This window comes from Carassius gibelio, chromosome A6 (assembly GCF_023724105.1).
Source record: "Carassius gibelio isolate Cgi1373 ecotype wild population from Czech Republic chromosome A6, carGib1.2-hapl.c, whole genome shotgun sequence".
Taxonomy (NCBI): Eukaryota; Metazoa; Chordata; class Actinopteri; order Cypriniformes; family Cyprinidae; genus Carassius; species Carassius gibelio.
This window is the reverse complement of record NC_068376.1, coordinates 10,150,616-10,173,103: the sequence shown is the minus strand read 5'-3', so window position 1 is coordinate 10,173,103 and position 22,488 is coordinate 10,150,616. Positions and strand designations below refer to the sequence as shown.

The 22,488-nt window shown below is 37.8% G+C and overlaps 1 protein-coding gene across 4 annotated transcripts; it reads right to left on the bottom strand.

The window, feature by feature from the left end:
• Nucleotides 1–8,863: 8,863 nt before the first annotated feature.
• Nucleotides 8,864–14,267, bottom strand: LOC128015454 (gap junction gamma-1 protein). 4 transcript variants are annotated; one of them, XM_052599284.1, is made up of 4 exons: nucleotides 14,050–14,201; nucleotides 13,263–13,335; nucleotides 10,245–11,409; nucleotides 8,864–10,026 (listed from the first exon to the last, which is right to left on the bottom strand). In XM_052599284.1, exons 3-4 carry the CDS (start codon nucleotides 11,386–11,388, stop codon nucleotides 10,013–10,015), a joined length of 1,158 nt encoding a protein of 385 aa, XP_052455244.1. In that variant the 5' UTR covers nucleotides 11,389–11,409; nucleotides 13,263–13,335; nucleotides 14,050–14,201; the 3' UTR covers nucleotides 8,864–10,012. The 4 variants fall into 4 exon arrangements, with proteins under 4 accessions (XP_052455244.1, XP_052455243.1, XP_052455246.1 ...); XM_052599283.1 differs by having other exon boundaries at nucleotides 10,245–11,414; nucleotides 14,050–14,200; XM_052599286.1 differs by lacking the exon at nucleotides 13,263–13,335 and having other exon boundaries at nucleotides 10,245–11,414; nucleotides 14,050–14,267.
• Between the last annotated feature and the right edge of the window lie 8,221 nt (nucleotides 14,268–22,488).

The window sequence follows — 22,488 nt, the reverse complement described above, 5'->3', positions numbered from 1 at the left end:
GGAATCAAAGCAAAAGGTGGCTACTTTGAAGAACCTGCAATATGACATATTTTCAGTTGTTTCACACTTTTTTGAAATGTATATAATTCCATATATAATTCCACATGTGTTAATTCATAGTTTTGATGCCTTCAGCATGAATCTACTATTTTCATAGTCATGAAAATAAAGAAAACTCTTTAAATGAGAAGGTGTGTCCAAACCTTTGGTCTGTACTGTATATATGACATGATAATAAGGCCTGAAGTTAGGAAGAACATTTTACGGAAAAAAATTAAAAAAAAAATGTAAATAAAGATAATTATTTTTTCCTTCTCAAATCTTGTCTGTGGTTTAAAAACACCCCTGGCCAAACGGGGTGCATCTCTTCCCACTGATAATTACTGTAGTTACCATGTTCTGAACATCACATCCTTTCTTTTCTAACCAGATGTAAACTATATTATATATATATATATATATATATATATATATATATATATATATATATATATATATATATATATATATATATATATATAGGTGGCTGAATAAAAATATTTGGACATTATTTATAAAAATTACATCAACTTAGCACCAACAAGCTTGTTAGCTAGACAGTTAGCATCAGCTAACAATATTTACTTATTTTCAGTACGATGAACATTCATGTCTGTCTACTCGTCTAGTTAATCCAAACAATATACATATGTATAACGTTACTGTCGATAAACAATATAAAAACAGACGTAAGGACATTTTAATAAAACTGTTAACATTACGGCAGCGGTGAATTTGAACGTGCACGAGTTATTGTATTTAATCTGTGTTATTTTATGGGTTTTTTGTTGTTTTTGTTTTTTACCTAGAATTGATGTGTCTGCATCGTCTGCACTCGAGCATTTCAGTGGGCTTAAATAGATCACTCTTTACAACGGATTTAGTTTCCAAACAACTGACAGTTTTGACCTAAATATGATTTTCAGTTACAATAATTAATCCAAAATTTCGACATTAATAACTTACTTTTAGCAACGTCAGACGCACGCACGCTCACAAGATCTGCCGGTTCTTACTTCTGGTGACTCGCACTAAACGGTTCATTTGAATCAGTGAGTGGTCGACTCCAGAACAGCTGCAATCGAATCATTCTAATTCGTAAACGAATCGTTTGGTGTGATTCGCGATCCGATTTAAAAGTTTATTTTGAAAAGATTCAGTTCGTTCATGATGAATCAGACACCGCTTCTGCGTGTCGGAGCACGTGATATTATAGGGAGTAACGATATGTTTTATGAAATGTAGTGAAGTAAAAAGTACGATTTTATGCTTTGGAATGTAGTGAAGTAAAAGTAAAAGTTGCTCAAAATAAAACTACTCCAGTAAAGTACAGATACTTGAAAAATGTACTTAAGTACAGTAACGAAGTAAAGCTACTCCGTTACTGTCCACCACTGGTCTCTATGTGGTATGTATTGAAACTGTATATATTTGCTAAGCGTTTTTGGAAAATGACTAAGTTCCACTTTATGTCGTCTTTTTTTTTTTTTTTTTTTTTTTTTTTTTAAGGTGTACATTCGGAAAGTGCAGTTTTATGCCAACATCGCATGCTGTTTACTTGATGTGCTTACGCGCCGATAGCTAAGTTAACAACACAGAGATATTTGAACCAGTTTTACTCACCGCCTGCGGTTCCAACACACGATCGTGACCCTTTTTCATTGGGACTGCATTATCCTTAAGAAATAAACGATATGCAAATCCAGCGTCAAACTGGGCCTTGTTTGTAAAACAACCATCTTTGAAATGCAGGGAACAAACAAAAACACTTGCACAGCTCCGTTGATGCTCTGTAAAAATAAACTCCATCCACTGGTCCCTTAATGCTGTTTTATTTTTTTGTTGGTGGGGGGTGGGGGGGGGGGTTTAATCTGTGCAGGGTTGTCTTGCCCTGGCAACCAAAAACACACTTCTTTTGTGACATTTCGCTCTGGCTCTGATCAGTGAATGTGTCTGCTCTCAGTGCTCTGCTCTACGGGAGCACACGCTCTTCCGGCAGAAGTGCCCTTAGGACCCATATATAGAAATTCCGCTCCATCTAATGTCACACAGACCCATACTCGAAAAAAACTTTCCGAAACTTGTGACAAACCAGAAGGAGTATTTTTGGAACAAAAATGTTTGTTCATGTTGGTTCACAGTGCATAATAATAAATAAAAAGCCCACTCATTTCACTCCCCTTCATCGATGTGCCCTTCGAGCGGATCAGGATGGAGCTGGTGGGACCACTGCCGAAGTCTGCCTGGGGTCACACATCCTCGTAATCGTAGATTATGCCACCCGGTACCCAGAGGCCATCCCCCTTCCAACCGCCAACACCAAGAACATTGCATGAGAGCTGTTTTTGCTGGCAAGCCGGGTTTGGATCCTGAAGAAAATACTGATGGACCAGGGCACCCCTTCATGTGTCAGGTCATGGCAGATCTCTGCCACTTCCTCAAGTTTTGAAGGCAACCCAGAGGCCTTCTCAACATTGCAAGGGAAGCGTGGGAGAACCAGCCAGCCCAACTGCGCAGCCTGGTCGAGCACATGCGGGAAATGAGTGAAATTATCTTTGCCCCTAGTGAAGGAACTCCTCGTGATGGCCCAGTGTTCCCAGCAACAGCTATATGACCACCCAGCCCAAGTCAGCAAATTCCTACCAGAGGAAAGGGTGGTAGTTCTGGTCCCGACAGCGGCAAGTCGGCAACCTGGCAGGGGCCCTACACCATGGTGGTACGAATGGGGCTGGTGATGTACTGTGATCCACCATGTGAACCTGCTCAAAAAATAGGTTCCTTGGCCGGAATAACTCGCAGCTTTTGCCCACACCGTCCGGCAGTTTAAGGATGTGTTCAGTGAAACCCCAGGCAGAACCACCATAATTGAGCATGAAATCCACACACCACCAGGAGTTGTAATCTGGCAGCGTCCCTACCGGATACCAGAAGCTCGGCCAGCTATAGAGGATGAGGTAAAGAAGATACTCCATCTAGAAATCATCCAGACCGCCCGTAGCCACTGGGCCAGCCCAATCGTGAAGGTACCAAAGCTGGACAACTCCCTCCGGTTCTGTAACAACTTTCAGAAGCTCAACCAAGTCTCTGCCTTCGACAGGCATCCTATGCCACGGGTGGATGAGCTCCTGGACTGGCTAGGGAAGGCCCGATACATAAGCACCTTGGCCCTGACAAAAGGGTACTCTCCCAAAGCTCCCGGTAAAAGACCACCTTCATCACCCCCAATGGCCACTGGCATTGCCGGGTGCTTCCCATCAGCATTCACGGGGCACCGGAAACGTTCCAGCGGCTGATGGACATTCTGCTCAGGCCCCATCAAGCCTACGCCGCAGCTTACCTGGATGACGTTATCATCCATTTGGAGAGCTGGGAGATGCACCTGGAGCATCTACAGAGGGTATTGACGCCAACCCCAAGATGTGTCACCTCGTCCTCACTGACACCAAATACCTGGGCAACAAAATTGGGAGAGGGCTCATCATGCCCCAGGAGAAGAAGGTTGAGGCAGTGAAGAAGTTCCCACGTCCCACAAACAAGACCCAGGTATGAGCTTTCTTGGGGTTGGTGGGATACTACCGGTGCTTCATTCCTAACTTCTCCTCTATAGCCTGCTCAGGAAACCTTTGCAGGTGTTTTGAGTTGATTAGTTGATTGGCATGTCACCATATTCTTATATTTTCAGATGAATTGGTAGGTTTTTGTTAAATGTGAGCCAAAATCATCACAATTAAAATAACCAAAGACTTAAACTACTTCAGTCTGTGTGCACTGAATAGATTTAATACACGATTTTCACAATTTGAGTTGAATTACTGAAATAAATGAACTTTTCCACAACATTATAATTTATTGCAATGCACCTGTATATATAAATACCATTTATATTTTCCATTTCATGCACACTAGAATATGGGACTGTGAATTTCAAGGCAAATTAAGCTTTACATCATACTTATTTGTACCAAAATCCATTTTACAGTAAAAAATAAATAAATAAAAATAAATAAATAAAAATAACAAGAAAGATAAATGTTTTACCTCAACACAATGCATCTGAATAGCTTAATTAACTGCAGCTTAATCTTTAAGCCTTCACAGGATTATGTAGTATTAGTCCAGTACCAGGGTCTGTTTATACAAGAGAGGGAAATGGAGTGTGTGTAAGAGAGAGGGGACGAGGCTACATCAATTTCTATATTAAGGGACACTGGAGCAGCTCAATCATTAGTTGTAAATAGCGTGTTAAAACTGGTCCCAGGGACTTATATTGGACATTCTTTGCGGGGTGGATACCCATTGTATAAAAGCTCCTCTACATATATTTTTCTTGAAGTCAGACTTGGTAACCGGGTATGTGGATATGGCTGTTTGCACACAACTCCCAGTAGATGGAGTTGAGTTCATCTTAGAGAATTACATGGCTGGTGGTCAAGTGATCATTCCCTGCATGTGTGATCATGAGAGCTCAAGCTCTTAGGTTTTGACGAAGTGGTGAGTTTGTCACATTCATTAATGGTTGCACCTGGTGTGAGCGAATCAATTTCTGAAACAGAAGTATGCATTTCTTCTTGAAAGTCCTTTGCAGGTTGGTCACAGGCTGTGCAGAATGCTGATTTGACACTATCAGGATGTATTGCTGCTGCACCGGATAAACAAAACTGTGACTCAAATGTAACATTTCTTAATCTGAGCTGAGAGAAAGCATTATATTTTATCTATATTTCATATCAAACATAATGTCTTATCTTTAACATTTATTCATTCTGTTGGTTTATGTGAAGTGGAGAGTGGCTGAGCTGAACTGGCAAAACTACTGACAAAACAGTATCTTGGCAGAGATATTGGCACAATCTAGGTCAAACATCTGATAAAGCAATATCTTGTTTGTTCTTTTAAACATCATGTTTTATACTGTGGGAAAGCAGGTATAATAGTATCCAAACTGTAAGAAAAATCTTACATAGAAAAAATAATAAATATAGCTGCAAGCAGCAATAACGGGGCCAAGCACTACAGAAGCAAGCTTCAGACGAACGGCAGGAATGAGTAATTAAGACAGTTTTAAGATTATTTTAGGCAAAATGGCTTGAAAACAATAAACACAACAACTAGTAATAGGATTTATTTGCTTATCACGTGTAACCAATAGGTGGCGCTGTTACCAAATTATTTGGAAAGGTCAGTGTGAGGTGACGATGACACATACAATGTTTGGTGCAAATATGTCAAAGCTTTGCAGAGATACAGCCTCAAATGCATTTTGGCACCCTTCCAGAGGTTCGTTGATGCGCTAAATGAGAACCGCTTCGTATATCGATACGAAATCCATAACATTTTGCCACGATGGTCTGAAGATGATCCACGTCAAATTTGGTGAAAATCAGACAAACGGTCTAGGAGGAGTTTGAAAAAGTAGGTTTTCAACATTCATCAAAATGGCGGACAGGAAGTTCAGCTAAATAAGAAAAACTTTATATCTATTTTCTCGGCTTGACCCAAGGAGTCTATGAAGACCAGCATCATGTCAATAGCCAGATTTATTCAAAAGTTATTAGCCTTTATGTAAATTGAGTTATAACTTTTGACCACTAGGTGGCGCGGTTTCAATATATTTTGAGTACCTTCAGGGGATTGTGTTGTTGGCACGTTCTGAGTTTCGTAATATTACACCAATGCATTTGTTTCGTATAGCATTTTATTTCACAAAACTGTATTGAAGTCAATGAGAATTTCATGTTTTGTTCTATTATAGCGCCACCAAGAGGCTCAGTCCCACCATTTTTTTATGTGTGCTCAAAGTGAGCCCATACATATGTGTGTCAATTTTGGTGAAAATATCTCAATTCACTTCAGAGTTATAGACATTTATATGAAAAAGCATGTAAAAATTTACTGACTCTTGACTTTGATTGAATATCACTACCCCTTACTATCAAGATTTTGGCATTTGGGCATTGGCGTATAGCTATAGACCTATGTTTCCGAACTTCTGACGGTGGTTTCGTCTCGATCAGACAAGCGGTTTCGAAGATATAGCCAGATGTTTTTTAAGCGCTAAATCACAACGCTACACAAACCGTAAGGCGAAACCTAGAATGTTTGGTATCATAGGACTGGGTAAGGTTTCAGGAGACTAATTTGATGAGTCTCGTGAAAATAAGTCGACCACACCCAAAGTTATAAGCATTTAAATAAAGAAGATCACCACTAGGTGGCGCTGTTTCGAAACTTCTCACGCTCCTTCAGGACATTGTGCTGATGACCCATACCAAGTTTCGTAAAACTCCGTTGATGCGTTCTGAAAATACAGCATTTTAGCACAAAATACAAAATGGCCGACAGTCAAAATGGATGAGATGGTATAATTGGATATCAGTCGACTCGGCATGTTGCCCTGAATCTAACCAGACCAATGTTATGATTTTTGGACAAACTGTTCAGAGGTTATTAACAAAAATAGCAGTTTTTCATATCTCCGGACCAGTAGGTGGTGCTGCACCCAAACACAGCATGTTGCCTCAGGTCATGCTTGTTATGACATGTTGTGTTTGGGTGCAGCACCACCTACTGGTCCAAGTTTGGTCTGAATATGATAAGTAGTTGCCGAGATACAGCCTTACGACTGTTTTTGTAAGCACTACGTAAAATTTGTTAGAGCGTTTATCGAAAACGGTTTGACGAATCAATTTGATTTGCATAACTTTTGGTCAGCACTGCCTGAGGATGATATGGTTAAATTTTTGTGTGAATCGGACAAACCGTCTAGGACGAGTTCGAAAAAGTAGGTTTTTCAAAAATTCTAAATGGCGGCCATATTTCTATGACGTAAAATGACTTCGTAGGGTGCAATTGAATCAGCATGAGCTCAGAAATTAGAGGAAAAAATAATTTCGTTGATTGGCCTTAGGGTTAAAAAGTTATTAACAAAAATAAAGTGAAATTTTGGACAGTTGGTGGCGCTAGAGGCAATGTCTTAGTCACACCAAAATTGGTGTACTTAATGTTGGCACTGTCCTCTATCAGAATGTCAAACCAAAACAACTTTCCCGCATTCGGTTCTATGGGCTGCCATAGACTCCCAGTCGGAAGAATAATAATAATAAGAAGAACGCCAACAAAAACAATAGGTGCCTCGCACCTTCGGTGCTTGGCCCCTAATAAGGATATAATAAAATGTTTTCACGCCTAATTCAGTTCAGGGGTCACCTTTGACTAATAAGACAAAATGCAATGACATCACATTCACATAAAAAAATATAATGGGCTTCTGTATTTAAGATAAGCTTAGGAGACCTGCTTCTGATGACACAGATTGCAAAAGAAAACGGATAGAAATCTCCTTCAAGGACCTTGGCTGGGAGAACTGGATTGTTTATCCTAGAGCCTTCACCTTCTACAGTACTACTGCCATAGCAACTGCTCCAGTGCTGAGCAAACTACTACTCTACTTGGGATAAACCATTGCTGCGCTCCTGTCCCAGAGAGCATGAAGCCTATCCGTTTCACCACCACCTCAGACGGGGGATATTCATTCAAGTATGAGACCCCGCATAACAACACACCAGAAGAGTGCAACTGCTTCTAACACTCTGCTGTTTCTTAGCTTTAAGATCTGTAAAATGTGGGAATGATTTTTTAAACACAGATAAGCCATTTTAAATGAATGATCAAAGCAAATAATTGTGCTAAGTTAAAAGTTAATACACAATTACTAGTTTTCCTAAGTAAAACCTTGCTCAGTAAAGTTCACACATATAGCATCAAATGAGGTTTTTGTTTTTTTTGCGTATTTGCATATTTATTTCATTGAACTAAATTATACAGCCAATTACAGAAAAGCATCTTAACCTTGTACACTAAGCTCTTTGAAAAATAATTCTAAAATACTTAAAAGAAATTGCACAGCACCCATACAGTATATATCAAAATAAATCATAAATGTTTGAAAAAAAAAAAAAAAAAAAAAAAACAGAGAGAGAGAGAGAGACATGTCATTATTATATGTGAACCTGGACCACAAAACCAGCCTTAAGTGTAATTTTTTCCAAATTGAGATTTGTACATTGAAACATTGTACATTGCACACCTGAAAGCTGAATAAATAATATTTTCATTGATGTATGGTTTGTTAGGATAGGACAATATTTGGCTGAGATACAACTATTTGAAAATATGGAATCTGAGGGTGCAAAAAGTACTGAGAAAATTGCTAGTTGTTAAATTGAATTCATATCAATGCATATTACTAATCAATATACTCACAGTAGGACATTTACAAAATATCTTAATGGGAGATGATATCATAATGATCATAAATACTAAATATCATAATGATTTTTGGCATAAAAGAAAACTCGAACATTTTGACCCATACGTTTTTTTTGTTTTTTTTTTGGCTTTTGCTAAAAATATACCCATGCGACTTAAGATCCAGGGTCACATATAATCTTTTATCCACTTCTACATTAATAACAATTGTTCACTTCTGTAGAAAGTAACAATTGTATATAGTAAATATATATATATATATATATATATATATATATATATATATATATATATATATATAATTATTATAAACAATACAATACAATGTAATGTGTTGAATGTCATTGATTATATAGCAGATACTTGAAAATAAGATACAAACTAAATGAATAGCCACAGAAAGCATTTTGGTTTTCTCAGAGGCATAGTGAAAAGGAACTTTTGTATTACAATTTAAATACAAGACCTTTGGCTAACCAGGTCAGATTTTTTGCTGTTGTACCATCACACTCTAATAAGACTTTAACATTCTGATTAAAATGAAAAGGACAAATCCTGAAGGCAAGAAACAAATGACACCTTTATTTTTAAAGGGGCATTAACCAATGTTGTATGTCATAACCATTTGGATTGTTACGTCTAATATAAACATGGTAGCCACTGTTAAATCCATTAAATACAGGTATTAACAGGTATTCCTATAAGCCACTGGCACAACTGGAGTCATTTACATAACATTTAAAAGATGGTTGTATGTATGGTTGTATGTAAGTGACATACAAATCAGGGAAAACAAAAAATAATTTATCAAACAATAGTAATGAGCCTTCATCGCATAAGAGTCTACATTTCAAACATATTTTTCAAAGTACTACTCATTTCCTAAGATGTGCCAAATACTTTACCAAAGACACAAACAGTGAGCATCTATATAATGTCATTGTAAAATCTCGCCATAAATCTCAAGTACACCAAAAATATCTCTTGTAATAAAAGTAATGCAATTGCATGTTGTATAGATGATTTTATTTATTTTTTCATCTATTTTTATTATTATCTTACAGTAATAAAGATCATTAAAGCTTTTAATAAACAATTCAAGCAATTTCCAGGTTCTTTTTTTTTTCATTTTCTTTTCTTTTTTTCAAATTCTGGTCAGATTCATTTGTATTGCAATGATTTTATTTATAAAGTTCTAAATGTCAAATCCTCAAAATGAATTTCACCAAGAAAAACAGACAACCATTACTGTGCCCTTATTTCTATTTGAAAAAGGTCTTCCCTAAACCTACTCAACCTGTGATTTTTGGCTAAACAATAAATACTGGATAATAATAAACAATACTTACATCTTCAACAACACAGGGAATGTGTCTTTGTGCTCATGCTGTTGTTTTAATATGTGCACATATAATTGCTTGATAAAGGTACAGTAGTGTGTATTTTAAGAGCTGGTGTTTGTCTAGTCTTTACATTTGGCAGCTATGGTTTTAATGCTGTAAGTAACACTTCTTCTGATATGCATTTAGAGGAACACACAAAAGTTTGTCAATAATTGGTCTCCATTATTTGTTTCTCAGCTTTGAGTTTATCTATTCAATGCCAGATGAACAGGAAAAACACACAAAATCTTGTCAACGACTGCCCACCAAAATTTGCATCTCAGCCTGGAGTTGGTTTGTTTGATGAAAAGCCATTAGTCTCTTCAAGCATGACCCTCTTGAAAAAGCAGAAAAGGAAAACATATATTATTAAGTATTCATCAAATATGTAAAAAAAAAAAAAAAAAATGCACATAAATCACAAAACATGGCAATTTATATCAAGATGCACTTCAGGTCTGACAGACATTGATGATTTATATCTCATGAACAGTTTAAGTGAAATTTATTCGCCAGCCAATTTTGCTTTTGATTGTTGAGAAACTCAAAACAAACCTTTTTCCTTAGAGCTGACATAGCCTTCCTGAGCTAGGTTGAGTCGGTTTTGCTCAATGGCAGTGCTGGTAGAGTCTGGACCGCTACTATGTGGAGCCCTTACATCCTCAGAGTGGTAGGCCTGGTCCAGATGTTGCTGTGCCATTTTCAGGTGTCTCCGTAGACGCTCTATATCCCGACCATTGTAGCCATCACCCAATGACTCCCGTCCAGACTGTGCCTTAAGTTTGCCAGTGGAGTGCTTTTTCAGGACGGCCTGATATCCCGGGGGTGCACTAAGGCGGTGACAGATAGTGGATGTGGATGGCCTGTGTATGGGAATCCTCCGAGCCGCGCGACTACGGAGACTGTCCCTCACACCACCAATTCCCAAATGAAGGATTTCCAGCACAGTCAGCACCAGGCAGAGTATACTGACAACATACATGATGAGCAGGAAGATGGTCTTTTCAGTGGGACGTGAGACAAAGCAGTCCACGGTGTATGGACATGGGCTTCGAGTGCAAATGTAGGATGGCGCAACTTCAAAACCATACAAAATATACTGGCCAAAAAGGAAGGCTATTTCAAACGCAACACGAGAGATCAACTGCAGCACATACACCTTCATGAGACCATCTCTTTTGATGCGACGACGGCCGTCATGCTTCGTAGACGTAGCACTGGACGTAGGGGCAGACTTGGCTGCAGCTACCACTTTACTATCCTTTTCAGAGGGCTCCTCCAAGATCATGGGAACTTCATCATCCATTTCGTCAGCCTCGTCATAGTCACGACTCAGTCCTCGATGAACCATAGACAGCAGTTTTCGCTTACGTGGTCGGTATTCGTCATCAGCCATTCGAGCAATTTTGTGCATGGCAAAGCCGAGGTACATAATGGATGGTGTGGAAATCAAAATGATTTGAAAAACCCAGAATCGAACGTGTGATAGAGGGGCAAATGCATCATAGCATACATTATTACAACCGGGTTGTGCAGTATTGCATATGAACTTGCCCTGTTCATCTTGATAGATTTTCTCGCCCCCCACCACTGTCAGAACTATTCGGAAGATAATGAGGAGTGTGAGCCAGATCTTTCCCACAAAAGTGGAATGGTTGGAGATCTCGTCAAGCAAGCGAGTCAAGAAGTTCCAACTCATGGTGCCACCAAAACAAGAAACCTGATCTGCAGAAGAAAAAACAAAAAGGTAGTGGGATCATAGAGGCATTGCATATGGGACACACAACTTCTCAATTAAAAGGGTTAAAGTGTTCTCCTTTTTGAAAATGTAGGCAGTAACCAATGCACGTAAAAACCTGCATATGTTTAACGCTGTAACAACGTATTTTTATTATTTTCTGTGATGAAGAAAGTCACCAGCAGGTGTCAGTGTTCATTAGACACACACACACACACAAAATATAGTTTAGCCATATAGTTAAGTGGCTGGGATTACTATTTTAGTAGAATTACCCACATTCAAGTAATTAATTTGATATAAGGACTTTTTATGTGATATTTTTAATCACAATAGATTATTTGTTTTAAACTCATTAATGTAATGCTTTGTTGATATTGTCATCAGATGCGCCCATGTTTTTATACACAAAATGGAATAAAATATTGGTGCCAAAGAGGTGCTTTATTATTATTTTTATTATTTTAATAAATGTTAAATAGTGTTCAGTAAGTAGTAAGGTCATCCACGTGTGTACAAATGTATTATTAAAAACTACTGAAATCAGTGCACAAAGTCAGATCATACTATGGGAAAGTTGCTGAAATGTAATTTAAGCACTTCTGGCCTTATATATATATAGAGAGAGAGAGAGAGAGAGAGAGAGAGAGAGAGAGAGGGGGTGGGGGGGGGGGGGGGGTCAGAAGTGTTAAATGATATTTCAGCAACTTTACCAAAGTATGATCTGACTTTGTGCACTGCACATATATATATATATACATATATACACGAGAACGTGACGATAATTCTCGCAAAAACAATTTGCTGTGTTTACATAAGAGCTGCAAGATTAATCGTTTAAAGATGGCGATCTCAGTTTAACCCTCCACGCGATCTTATTCCTGAATGACAATGATTCAGCTATGTCTGTTATGACTGTTCCACATCGAGAGTGTCAGTGGAGCGTGAGAAGCATGTTTTGTTGCTGCCATGTGAAGTAATCATTCATGCTGCAGCTGATCCAGAAAGAGCTACACAAACAGTCTTTTCAACCACCCATCATTATTTCTGTGTTAAATACATTTAGATAGCAGAAGTACTGGGATAAAAGTTTATAATATGGGTATAAACAATTATTTTCTATACAGAATCTATCAAAACGAAAGTATCTCTTAACACGTGAATGTATTGTAACACCATATCCTTTTACGCCACGAGGTGGCGACAACTGCCCGTTTAAAAAAAGTATTTGTAATTGAATCGTTCATTCAAAAGATTCTAATTGAGAAATAGGTCTTTATGAACTGAGACACTGACTCCTTCATTAAATTTTTATTTTGTACAAATTAATATATATTTTTTTAAAGACTATGCAAATATATGTGTGTGTGTGTGTGTGTGTGTAAACATGATTCTTAGTTTATCCAGAACCTTGAAGCTCCAGTTTACATGTTGTTTATTGCTGCATATAATTATTTAAAATAGAAGTTTAATTTAATAAAGTACTAGTTGATTTTCAGTTAAATACAATATTTTTCCCCAATATATTCCTAAAGGAATTCTTAAAAAAAAGTCTAAACATCTTGTTTCGTCTCATCTTGTGTGATAAGTCTTTCGTCACATCCCTAATATATATAATATACACTGAATATGAAATAGCCTACTGCCAAAGAGCATTTTTTTGTTGCAACAATACATGAAAATTAAATATAATAATAATAATAATAATAATAATAATAATAATAATAATAATTATTATTATTATTATTATAACAATAACTCAAACATGAGAAAAATGTTTGTTACGTCCTTTAATGGAAATGTACTGAGCTGCATGCCATCATCAGCGACCTCACCTGTGAGCTGGAGCTTCAAAGATAAGGACAAGTCACAGCAGGTCACAACCTGAAACTAACCATGTCTAAGGTTCTGCGGTTAAGAGAAAGAATGTGTTGTGAACAGTCATGGAACTACACAGACGATTCACATTTTAACTCCACTATTGAAAAATCTGTCGATGGTATGGTAAAGTGTTTGCATACAAATTACCTATGCTGACAACAGATAGGCCACAGAAGACAGCTGCTTGTGGAAACACCACAATACCTACATTGCTACAGTACTGTCTGAATTGACTGTCCCCTATCATTCTAGATATAAATAAATACGGCATTATACACAATGCAAATTTCATAAAAGATCATCATAACATCCCCAGAATTCAAGCTGGTGGAATGATTGTTGATTGGTGTCTGACTATTCAAACTTCAGGTAAAAGTTGAGTGATGTGTTATTAAACAATTATTTGCGTTACATACAGTACAAAAATAAAATAAAATAAATAAAACCAGAAAAGGTTGAAAGACGCACAAATTATATAGCTGATGAATAAGAAAACAAACATAATTCTTTATTTTTCTTATATGCTTCTAAATTACATCTAAAAGTCTTTTCCGCAATCGATTTATTAATCGATAAAATAAAGTTTCAGCAATCTGAGCCGATTAAAATCTATTTTAAGTTTTATTCGCGACAACTTTGTATCACTGAAATTAAATCTTAATTCTCAAGTCACGTGTTGCTAGGGTAAATACACAGCGCAATTACACTTTAAACAAGAAACAAAACAAAACATTAACATACCTTCGTCCAACAGGTGTTTAGTACTCCTGTGCTCAGCTGTTGGACAATACCTGTGTTTGATCAAAACTCCGACACTATCGTTTCACCTATCTCTCAATTAACTTCCACTCCCTTTTTTTCACGTAAACCCATACACAGTTTGGAAGCCACGCACCACGTGAGCATCCATCCTAAGCAGCGTTTTCAGCTCGTCTACACCCACATGAAAGCCTTTTAAACCCTGAAACTTGAGCGCATTCGTTTCCTGGCAAAAATAAATAAATTATCATTCAGTTTCTACTGTAAATATTGATTCGAATATATATATGAGTTATCAGGATTGGGCAAAATGTATTTGGAATGACAGGAAAGGTGATTTATTAGATCGCAAAAAAAGGAAAAAAAAAGAAAAAAAAAATCAACAAATGTCAATATGTGTTATTTCCCCTATAAAATAAAAGTTTATTTAATAAATATAATGAAATATATAAACTAAACATATATAAACTTCTAATATATAAATATATAAATATATAAACTTCCCACAAAAGTGGAATGGTTGGAGATCTCATCAAGCAAGCGAGTCAAGAAGTTCCAACTCATGGTGCCACCAAAACAAGAAACCTGATCTGCAGAAGAAAAAACAAAAAGGTAGTGGGATCATAGAGGCATTGCATATGGGACACACAACTTCTCAATTAAAAGGGTTAAAGTGTTCTCCTTTTTGAAAATGTAGGCAGTAACCAATGCACGTAAAAACCTGCATATGTTTAACGCTGTAACAACGTATTTTTATTATTATTATTATTATTCAATAGGAGCTATATCTGCAGGTATCGGTAATGTTTGAAGTTGTTTCTGTCTTACCTAAAATATTTTGTCTTGATTAACATTCTTTTCAGCATCCAGCATCAGCATCCAAGAAAAGCAATCCCCAAATTATAACAGGGCCAAACTGTAACTTAAATTGTCTTTCGGGTCAGAATAATTTACCAGAGACATTCACTAGGTAAGCCAGCCCAATATTTTTAAGCACCTTGTACATCATGTGCATTTCAGAAGTTTACTCTGCTTGTTGTAAGAATTATATTTTGTATTCTCAGATGAGTTCTCTGGTGTTCTGCTAGGAGACAAAGCTATGCCTGTGAGATGTTCCTGTTTACAACAACTGCAGACACCCAAACTTCAGCACAGCAGGCTTACAACCATCCCGGGATGAGGGCTTGATTCAGAATTGACCTTCAGCCTCCTGAAATCATGATTTCAGTGCCTGCACCACCTGAGGGCCTCCGCAGACAGGGCCTGAGACATGACTGTTGCCTGAACAGTGCTGCACAATATTTGCAGCCTAAGAATAGAAAGGGCTCCCAGAGTTGCTTTGGATATTGACTGGGACAATGCTGCCATCTTCCCAGATAACTGGGATAAATGGTAGACTGGTCAGAGAAAAATATATAGCAAATTATTTCAGTTAATTTTGTTTTGATTTCCCTTTAATAAAGAATACTGCATGTCACTCTTTCATGTGTGCATGCATTTTGTTTGGCATTAATAGCACACACTGTGTATTTATCTTCCCAAATTCAAGTTACAATTCGCTGGATCAATAACTCTATAGTGTACTGGAGATTAATGAAAAAGGTAAGAGACCACAATGTTTTTGTAGTTTTTTATTTTGCGGCCATCACTTGTCATCTTGGAGCTTTTGAGAGAAAAAAATATGATTATCATTGTGCAGTCATGGTTGCAATGTGAATTGAAATCACTTACTTCTCTCTCTAGTTTCTGGGTTTTCAAGTCCAGTTTCCATCTCAAGGTCTATATCCTGCAGTTTTCTCTTGTTCACTTCTATCTTGTCCTCTGCCAGCTCTATCTGTCTCTTAAGATGCATTGTGTAGAGATGTCTGACAGTTGGTTAATTCTGTAATTCTGTTAATTTTCTATCAGAACCACATTGCTGACTACTTACCATTATGGACTAAAAATTTACACAAAATTGACACGACACATCAAGCCTTCTGAGTCCAGCAGCGGAGTCTCATCATTGGCATCACTGCTGCAGTTGCCTTCCCTCTGCCATATTCAGTAGAACTTCTATTGATAGTTTTGACAGGACGTGCCAAGCCTATGATTTTATTAAAGAGTACTCACCGGCGGATCATAGTCTGGTGGTTCCAGAAGTGCACGTTTATTACCAGACACTGCTAAGTAAGGCAAAGTCAAACAGTCCACATAACAAACTCTAAATATTTGATTGTTTTCCATGTGCTTTAGAATGGCAATAATGTACCTTGTATGAAGAGGCCAGTTTCACTTGCTGGGCCAAAGTTAGTGGCTGGTCCTCCATGGATCCCTTCCATCACTGCCTTCCCTTTATTCAACTCCAGGGCCAGCTCCTCTGCTGTGGTGAAGTCTTGGGTCAGAAAGCCACCCCCCATGCCAGTTAAAACATTTTTTACACTAAAATAAATGATATAATCAATACAGACAATAAAATGTGTCAGCAGACACTATTCACCTAATTTGTAAATTGTTTTTCAGCCATCAAATCACCAGCCTGCAAAATGTTCTTGTACTCATTCTTGACTTGCTGCCAGATACTTTTTTGGCCATACACGCTTGTTCAGATTACTATTATAATTATTATAGCTATGTTTCACCTCTTCATATGTTTCCATTAGAAACTGTTGCTCAGCTGGTGAGAAGAATACAGCACGGGTTATAACCATTTTTGCATCATTGATTCTGTGATTGGTCTGCTTAAGAATGCTGCGAACGTGCATTTATCCCAACTATCTACACCTGGCTTGACATAGCTGCATGTTCTCTTCCTGGCTCAGCAAATGTGCAACGGACTGAACCAGCATGCATTGATTAAACTAGGTCAAGCCGCGCCTTTTCTGTTATACTGGCTTTCTTAATTCTACTTTTGTGCAATACCCCTCTAGACTTGCTGTCATAGCAACAGAGCAACGACCTGCTCTGGAGAAGTCTTATTTAATGTAAATAGGATTAGATTGCATCTTTTTAAGAGCAATTAATATAGGAAATTTATTCCAGCCACAGCTACTCTTTAACAAGAGTACCTGAAAGATTTATTCATGATAAAATATTAACTTTATTAGAGTCATACACATACACATGCTGTACATTTAATCTGAGCTGTGCATTAATTTTAGCACTGACAGCTAATATAAGAGTGACTTGATGGCAGTGTTGTAGTCGAGTCACCCACTGTCGAGTCCGAGTCCAAGTCCGAGTCAACAAAGAAGAGTCCGAGTCGAGTCACCATTACCAGAGTTCGAGTCCGAGTCCAGTCTCGAGTCCCCAGTAGGAATTTTTTTTTTTTTTTTTTTTTGAGGAAACAATAGCAACCAACTGAGTTGGTAGGCATTGAAGTCCATTAAATGAAAAAAACATCATGAAATGTTTTCTTTAAAAAAAAAACATAATTTAAGAAAAAACGCCATGGATATCCTGGATGGCATTGGGAGGAGTAAATGATTAGGACACTTTCTTTTTTGTGTGAATTAATCCTTTAACACTGTATTACAGAAATACAAAAAAAAGAAACGTGCATATTACAATGAGTGTGAGTGTGTGTGTGTGTGAGAGAGAGAGAGAGAGCATTTGTGTGTGACTGAGTGATTTAGCGTGAGTGCGTTTGTATGTTTTCAAGTGAATGTGTGTGTGACGGCACGCGCATGGTCAGAAAGCAAGGTATAAGGGCCGTTCAAATATCGCGTCTTTTGCACGCTCAAGTTCGTTATGTCCAATGTACTGTAGGCGCGCGGTATGCACGCTCATAATGGAAGCGTATGCGCGCTCATAACGGCAGCATCCAGGCGCCTCCGCGCTGCATTGAGTTAAAAAATATCGAAACTTTTCAGAATGACGCAAGCGCACCGCGGGTCATGTGACAAGAACTAAGAAATCAGCTTCATCCTTTCCCGCAAGTGCCCGACTGCTTTGGAAAAAAAGTAAACTGAAACTAAAGTGAGTGACGTCAGTGCGTGTGTTGTCAAGCAAAGAGAGCGAGTGGTAGCAGTGTCTGTGAGCTGTGAGGGAAAAGAATAGATCCCGGCCAGTCTTGGGCACGAAACATTTTTTTTTTGTAACATTTTTAGTCAAAAACAACGTAATGAATGTTCAAGTCCGATTTTATATATCCTCGAGTCCGAGTCCAAGTACGAGTCATCAGTCCACGAGTCCAAGTCGAGTCACGAGTCCAGAGAATGGAGTCTCGAGTCGGACTCGAGTCCAAAAAAAAGTGACTCGAGTCGGACTCGAGTCCGAGTCCAGGACTCGAGTACTCCATCACTGCTTGATGGAGCACAGGATATGCAGATAACTTGATCTTGACCATTAAGCAGAGGTGAACCAAGATGAAGTGGGGGGCCAAGGCAAAATTAATAGATGTGGCCGGTCTAAAAGATAATTTTGGCTACCTCTTTGCATCTCAAAACAGCACTGTCTCCTCGTTATTGAGAAATGTCATGTGTAGCCTTTAAGTTGTTACACGTAGGCTAACTGATAAAAAATGCAAACTGCGTGACCGTTATTTCAGTTAACTATGCAAAGTGATATGGAACTGTAATGTGGTCAGGAGAGCTGCCTGGAACTACGTTTGCCGTGTGTTTCCCAGAAATTAATTGTGTTTTGATACTAGCAAAATAGGCATTGGATGAGATGCAGAAGAAATAATCGTATTCACGATTCAATAGCGATTAAGGTACAAAAACCGGATGAATTCTTGAGGTGTGGTAACCATAGTATAAGTGGAATAATTGACTCCAGGCAGTTGATTTATTCGAAAAATAATTCACACTCGAGGTGTAACGGCCACTCCACTTCGCATCGTGACTGCATCACCACCTCAGGTGAGCATTATTTTTTTTAAAGTTCTGCATAATTAAGGGCTCAGCCACTTGAATAACAGGTGGATTGCCGCTGTTGTCACCGCCGTCGAGCTAGGTGGGCGTGGTTTCAGAAAACCAGCTCCTGCCTTTTTGCCCATTTTCGATTATCCGGGAGTGACGCTCAGCAAAGGCCGCTTCTGCCCACTTTGATCTTCAAAAACGCTCTTCAGAAACCAATGGGTGACGTCACGGACACTACATCCATGTGTTTACACAGTCTATGTTATTTACCAATGTTGAAAGGTATGACGGTGAAACGACGTCACTTAATCAACGTTAATTCGCTTTGCAAAATTAACACATAATTCAATGTTAATCCAATGTCCACTGAAAAGCCATAATTCACCCATGATGAAGGTAAGACGGTGAAACAACGTCGTGATTTCAACAGTAGTGATCGTAATATAGATCAGTGCTCAAACCCGAAGACTTGGCCAGGCAAGTTACACTTGTTTGCTGTGTCCTTAATTGTCAGATTACAACTTTAAATGCAGGTATTGGTTTGCAGCTTACTTAAATAATGTAATCATACAGTACATATGAAAAACTACAAAATACATGCACGCACACACACCCACACAGCAGTTCAAATGCTGATTGATATATAGATTTTTTGTTTATATAACACTATGAAAATGAAATGCTGTCAGGATTTATTCACCGTTTCAAACCCATTCAACTTTTGTTCATCTTTAAGACACAAATTAAAGAGCCACACAGATGGGAAATCAAAAATTACCTGTATTACAGTGTATGATGTAGCTGTCCATCAGTGTAAACAATGTGCAAAGTAATTAAACCAAAAAGTACACGATTTGTAAAGTTATTGGCTTCTAAAGTAAGGAGTCGACTCTGAATCACTGAAACGAGTCGTTATAGATTTGAAAAATTTGCCCATCTCTATGTACGAAACTAAGGAACACTTTGCATAATAATCTCTGCCTACCGTCTTGGGAGAAACGGAACTCTGACCTGCCCCACCCCCCCACACAGACGCTCTGGTTGGTGTGAGAGCATCATGTCGAGGAGACAGTGTGTTTTTAATCGTAAAGGCAAGTTTGTTTTATTTTCACTGCCAAATAATGAAGATCAGAAGAACCAATGGCTAAAATGAATTTTTACCACAATAACAGAGCAGTACAACAAATACCTTTTGTTGTGTTCACAACATTTCACTGATGACTGCTTTTCTAATCTCGGTGAGTACAAGGAGGGATTTTCAATGCGTTTGGCCATAAAAGAGGGTTCATTACCAACTTTATTTAGACCAACGAGCATCTCCGAATCCCAACGCAAAGTATGATTATGAAGTTATGTGTTTGTTTTCTCCCGAGCGTCTTATCAGTATGTGTGCTGTCTGCAGCCTTTCTCTGCGCCAGTAGCGTAGCCAGAAAAGAGATTTTGGGTGTGCATATGAAAATCTGGGTGTGCCACATTTATTGTCATATTACTGTGCAAAATTATGGGATAGTATTTTTGTCACACTGCTTCCGTCCAACCATACTCCTAGTGGTAATTTGCAGGTTGCGTCAACGTAGTTAATTGTTAAATGTAATAATTTTCTTCCAAATACGATAATTTTGAACTTCTGGTACGATCATTTTGAACTTCTGGTACAATACTTGGACATTTCCAATCTGGCAACACTGTCTGTTGATGTTTGGCCCGGGGAGGGAGAAACATCCTCATCAGGTGTAACGTTAAGGCCTTGTGTCCAGCTGTCCATCAAGCCAAGGTGTTTTGCTAAAAAAAAAATTAAGAAAGGAGCTCTGCGACATATTGCTAGCTAGCAATGTGAAATCAAAAATTATCTGTTTATATCATAGACTGCTGGGGTCACAGTCAGCTGCTGTTTGCTGATTGATGGTTGGCAGTCCAATTGTCGGCAGATATATTTTAACAAAAATAGTTAAATTACATTTTAACATTTTGAGCATTATGGCACCATATATTGGATTCTTGTTTCTGTGCCCCTGAGAGTATGATTTAGAATGTTCAGTGGCGTCACAGACAGAACTGCCAGATTCAAACTGCTTTTGAATGTTGGCTGGCACTGAGCCAGAGACAGATGCGCTCAGCGCTTGTCATATATCAGTGTTTTCAACCACATAATGTTTATTTTAGGTTTCATTCATTTAAATATACATAATCACTAGTAAAAAAATACATTGGTAGTTTGTAAAATACACACTGATGTCTATGGAAGCAGCAAAAACTATCTAATCAAAAGTAATTTGCAGACGTGTTTTATTTATATATCAGACACACATAGCAGAAAAATAAAGTTTACTCTATTCTTCGTCCAGTTCAACAGCCACTTTTATGTACTTCGGGAGAAACTGGGGAATTCAAGTGCTGTACGTTAAATCCGGCTGACAGGACTCTGAACTGCAGCGCTCATCTCGTTATAGATCAAGATATTTTATAAAGGTTTTTAAACGAAGAATCGGAATATCCGATAGTTGACATGGTAAGCAAGTTTGTGTATATATTTTAATAAAAAATTAAAAACGAAAAACGAATATCGATACATCTGTTAGTGGCCGCGGCGTGTCACGTGACAATAAAAAATTACAATCATGTAATTTGACAATCATGACGCGTTGCCATGGAAAAAAGGGGTCAGTTAAAATATTTGTAATTTACGAGTTAAATAAATAAAAAAAACGTTGATATAAAATATATATATATATATATATATTCTAAGTAAAAAACAATAGTCCAAGTTTAGTAAACATTTTTTATTGAGACTATAAAAAATAATTCTGCATCTATTTTTGCATCTCCCCTGGCACACCCGTGGCTACACCACTGATCTTCATTTACAAACACGTCATTAAAATGAATTGTAACTCCGTGAATACTCAACGAAGAGACATGAGAGAGATATCTATAGAAAGCTTGACGTCTTCTTTAAAACTAAATAAGTGCTGCTAACAGATATTCTGTGATAAAGTAATCCATATGAAAACAACGCGATGTCCGTTTTTCACGTCTGCCTTCATTATATCTAATGTGACCACGCACCCGCGCCGTGGCTTGAATATACCCACACAGAAGAAAAAGCAGCGAGACTGTTCAAGTTTTTTATTTTACTGTTTGCTTCGCGATGAGAGGAATAAGACATAATTCACCCCAAAAAGATGCTAACACATTGTTTACCATGAAGTTGTGTGCGGAACAACCAATCAAACCTGACTATGTCAGTTTACCAATCAGAACACAGTATGTTACCGAAAGGTGGGGTTCAAGGAAACTGAATCTTTTGAACAGCTTCGCGCGAACCGTTTGGGGAACTCTGAGAATTTAGATAATATTAAAATGAAATTTTGACAAAATGATAATGTTTTTTAACCTTGGATGGATTTAAACCTATTGTACAGGACTTATAAACAGTGATAGGAAGCTTAGAATTTTCATCTTACTGGCGCTTTAATATTTTTTAATGATATCTAAGAAATTGTTGTCCCTCTATTTACACAGAACCTCAAAAAGTTCAAAAAGACATTGTAAAAGAAAACCTAATTTATTGAAACTCTTA